This window comes from Lytechinus pictus, chromosome 8 (assembly GCF_037042905.1).
Source record: "Lytechinus pictus isolate F3 Inbred chromosome 8, Lp3.0, whole genome shotgun sequence".
Classification (NCBI taxonomy): domain Eukaryota; kingdom Metazoa; phylum Echinodermata; class Echinoidea; order Temnopleuroida; family Toxopneustidae; genus Lytechinus; species Lytechinus pictus.
The window spans coordinates 27,404,025-27,408,772 of NC_087252.1; the positions used below are offsets into that span (position 1 = coordinate 27,404,025).

The 4,748-nt window shown below is 39.0% G+C and overlaps 1 protein-coding gene across 1 annotated transcript; it reads left to right on the forward strand.

The window, feature by feature from the left end:
- Positions 1-333: 333 nt before the first annotated feature.
- On the forward strand, positions 334-3,088 carry LOC135154903 (uncharacterized). The gene is made up of 2 exons (XM_064103135.1): positions 334-792; positions 1,544-3,088. Exons 1-2 carry the CDS (start codon positions 657-659, stop codon positions 2,494-2,496), a joined length of 1,089 nt encoding a protein of 362 aa, XP_063959205.1. The 5' UTR covers positions 334-656; the 3' UTR covers positions 2,497-3,088.
- Positions 3,089-4,748: the final 1,660 nt, after the last annotated feature.

Below are 4,748 nucleotides of genomic sequence, written 5' to 3' on the forward strand. Positions count from 1 at the left end.
TAAATATGGTAATTATCTGTATGGTGGCCATTTATCTCTTTCATGCTCCATAACAATTTCAATACTACTGTGAAAATAACCACTCAAAACACGCAGCACAAGCCGTTTACTCTATTGTAAAATTAACCATATTGTTTTATATTTTGTTTATATTCATTGTGATTTATACGTAATAGGAGATAATGACTTAAACAATTCATAAAAAAATAAGTTACTTTGGCTTTCGGTTTTGTGCCTATGATGGTCATTTCCTGAAACATAAAAGGATATTTATGTAATTTCTTCCTGGTTATTATTCGAGTATAAGTCAGAAAAGAAGGCTGTGATCATACTAAGGCCTAGAAGTGTTGCTGCTGTTGTCCGCACAAAAGTCCAAGTTTTTTTTTCAGACGTGATTCCGGATCTTACTCGGATGAAGGAAGGAAGTTGTTTGAGGTGGCGGGCCAGTTGAGACAGTGACTACTTTGAATTCTTTCTCGTTTTGCATATATTTATGTGATTCTGCTGATGCAGGTAAGGACATCAACGCATCTGTAGATTCTGTGTCGGGGTAGCTAGCTATCGAGTCGAGGGAAGCAGGAAAGAGCACTACCATAATAGATCTCTAAGCCATCAAGTTGCCTCCTCAATGTGATAACTTTCCGTTGACAGGTGTCATGGCGAGCACTATCATACCGACATACTCCGCGTACACGCCGCATGGAGACAACCCAACTCGGGCTCGTAAATTTCCAAAATATGCTACCAAACGGCCTTACGTAACCACGGCAGTAGACCCAGTTTCCCGATTCGGTAAGTTTTGATGGCGACATGATTAGTTCAACAAATCCCAATTCCCAGCACCACCACAAATACCTGCGTAATTTTACAGAACACTTACATGCCAATACCTGTACAAGAAAAATGAAAGGGATGAAAAGCTTCCGTGACAACTGCTGTCGCCCACCCCTCCCCCCCCCCCCCCCGTCCCCACCACCCACGTGTCAAACATCACTCGTCATAATTCACCAAAAGACCACTCTGGAAGAATTTCAGTAACAAAAACGTTGTTAAAAAAATGATGGAATGATCTTGGTATATTTTTCTATTGAAAATGTTTTAATCTATTATTTAAACAGATATTTAATTTTTTTACGGCTATAGATCTAGTGTTCCAGATTCTTTCCGGGACACTGGAACGTCGTCCGAAATACTTGATTCACCCATGCAGGGAGCCTTTCATTAACATTTATTTTCCGACAAGTTTTCAGATCTGACAGCTTACATTGACTTTGATTGGCTATAAATCACTGTTACTAGATAGGACTTGTCGGATAAAACGCCCGATAAGTCCTTTCATGAAACGTTCCCAATGTCTACTTCTTTTCAATTTCATTTCATTGAGCATGTGGAGATTGAATAGTGTTTCGTTTCACTTTGAAGACCTTAATCGTATTTGGCATAAATATTCCAATATCTTTAATAAGCACTTCAGGTATTACTTCCAAACTTGGTACATCATTTTTATGTAATTAAAATCCCTTATTTTATATTGTTTTTAAAGCCACGTCGAAAGTCCGTCCCACGACCTCAGCACCCAGTATACTTTCAACATCATCTGTGACACCACCATCCCGTTTGACTACCAGTCGGCTAACACCAACACCAAAAATACATGTGCCGGTCAACACCTCAAAGAAACCGCCGTCCTCAACCTATCCTGTCATAACGATTCCGCCAACCTACCAAAGATCCACAGCAAGACCTACATCACATGATGGCGTACATGAAGTCAATTCTGTAGCTATTGCACTTGGAATCATCCTGGTACTATCGTATGTTGTCTTCATCTTTGCATACCTCCGTCGTCGGAGACCTAACCGGTTGGGACGCAAGAGCAAGGACGCAGAGTTCAAAGAGTCAACGTTCTCTCCATCAGCATCACCACATCCTCCAAAGCTAAAGATCCTTGCAGAGACGAAGACCATCGGTGTGCCACATGGCAAAGAGGCACATCTTCATCAAGAGCAGCAACCAAACAGACCCCATGTTGAAGAAGGTGGCTACACATCACTGCTGCCTGTGAATCAGCCAGTAGACGGCGATGGGGGAATCCTCAAGGTGGCCCTTGCTACTCATTGGTCTAATAGGATGGCCGGACAATTGGAGGATACGCCAGACAGTGACGGGTACGAGATCGTCAAGACTGCCCGTCCTTCTCCTGTGCCCATCGGCAAGGTTCGTCAGACTGGTCAAAGGACGGGAGACGACGGGTACGAGAATACCAAGACCACCCGTCCCATCCCCGTGCCTAAACTCAAGGCTCGCCCGGTGAGGAAAGCAGTATACAATGACGGGTACGAAAACACCAAGAGGGCACGGCCCATGCCGATGCCTCAAGGAAAGGGTCGCCATATGTGGAAAGAGCAAGATGATGATGATTACGAGCTTGTCCAAACAGATAAGGTGAAGCCCAAGCCGAAGCCTATTTTTAGATGTAAGCATACTTATTTTTGAACTTGAAACTAGTTATTCATCTTGAATTTAAAGATATGTGTTCGAAACAATTTCGTAATTAACAATAATTCCTCATGACTTCTTGAGAATATTAGTTATGAACCCCCCCCCCCCCCCTGTAGTTAGAAGTCTCAAGCGCACGCTTCTGATTCTGATCGCAACGGGTTTCAGGTATGAATAGAAATAGGATGTTTTTAGATGTCCAGGTGTTTGAGGTAATTGTGATTCATGAAGGTGCATATTTTATAGCTGTCCCCTTTATAAGAGAAAATACAATGACAATCAAATTACTTTAAAATTTACACGACATATTTAAAAGGGACAATTTTTATTTCATACAAAAGCATAAGTTATAAACTTTTATTTGTACAATACAATAGACAGATTACCAGAAGAAATGCGGGAAAAGACTGGCAGTTAGAAATAGAAACTTGATTATGATAACTCGTTAGCAAAGCGTTTTTTTTTTCCTAATTCAAACTGTATCTTCAGTCTGATAATTACCGCGATTCAAATGCATGTACATCAACCATCGATCCTTGGCGATATTATTATTCCACCAAATGCTACATGATCATTTTTTGCACCACGGAAAATAAATAATTATATAAAAAGAAAAAGGTGCTCTAGAGCAGTGAAATAAGGAAGATGAAATTAACATGAATTTTAGTTACCATTAGCCTGATTAGAACAATTCACACAAAAAGTTACATTATTGCGTAACAAATATATAGGCCCGTATTCTGAAGTCCGGTTTAACTTAGACCATAGTCTAAGCATGGACCTATGAAAAGATGGACGATTAACGCGAGCATTTCTTTGATCCAATGATAGTCACCGTCACCTGGTTATGCGCATCTTAATGAGATCATACAGGTGCTGTTACAATAGCAATTACCAACATGACTACCAAGGGTATCTGATTACTCAAAGACGGAACAGTTTCCCCGGTCTTGATTTTTGTTGGCTGATACCCTGTTTCAGCATGTGCCTTTCAGTCAACATGCTTCATATATGGAGCAGCAAACTCAAGAAGCAGACGGTTTTTATGATATAAAATATATTATTCGATCCGCTAACTACCGCTCACACATAACATTGAGAGATACACGATCTATAAATGTTATGTGCCACGTATATCTGGAATATTATGGAGAAACTTGAATTTTAAATGGTTAACAATCAATCACAATATTGCCTCTATATCAAAATATGCAGACATTTCCCCAAATAAAACACATGGAACTAAGATTACCACAGGTAAACAAAAACTGCACATCGATTCTCCATTATTTCATTGATTTGTTATCAACTGCGCATATAATTTGTGAAATATAAATGTCCAATCACGTACTGCTTCAGTCCCTTCTCACGGTGACGATCAAAGGACCAAAAAAGACAAGTATGAAGATAATGTTATTCAGATGACAATTACAGTCACCTGTTAGTGAATTCATTATCTAAGCGATGAATGTCCATCTATTTATAGGTCCATGGTCTAAGTCTGTGCTAAAATTATGGGGAGCCAAAATTCTAACATTCTGTTTATACATGTATTGTATATTTCTTATGTTAACTATTTTGTTTCCTTTTGCTTTCATAATGATGAAAAATGCTTCAAAATACTCTAGTTATCATTCCCAGACAGTTTGGGTGTCATATGAGTTAATAAATTGGATGTGTACCGTTAGGGATTTGTGCCCCAATTGGCTCTTCATAGTGAAACCACAACTTTAAACCAGTTCAGAAAACGGGCCATATAGTCTTTATGTAATAAAGATAATAATGTTTACTTATAGAGTGCGTCCCAGAAAAAACGAAACCGAGATTAAGCGATGATTTATCATAACTTAATCACAAATACAATAGACAAATGACCTACCATTGTAAAGCTTAGAATCTCCCCTCTCATCTGAAATTACTTAGATTATTTCTCATTCAGGCATGAGTGAGCAAAAACAATTTGAAGAAGGGATACCAAAAAGTCATTTGGCGGGCTGTATCTGGGTTTTAAAAAGAAAACCACATTGTCAAAAAGTTCAATATCCGCTCTTTAATTTGATACCTCAATTACAGAAAATGGTCGAGAAATAACAAAGTTCTGGTTATTTGAAATAAGGCTTGAATTTCAATAATTTCATAAAATGAAGAGGTTCTACAGGCAAGCGTTCAAACTCACTTGACACTCGGTTTTGTTGACGATCAGCCATGCATTAAGTATTTTGTTAACCATGCGATAGCTTCTGTGGGAA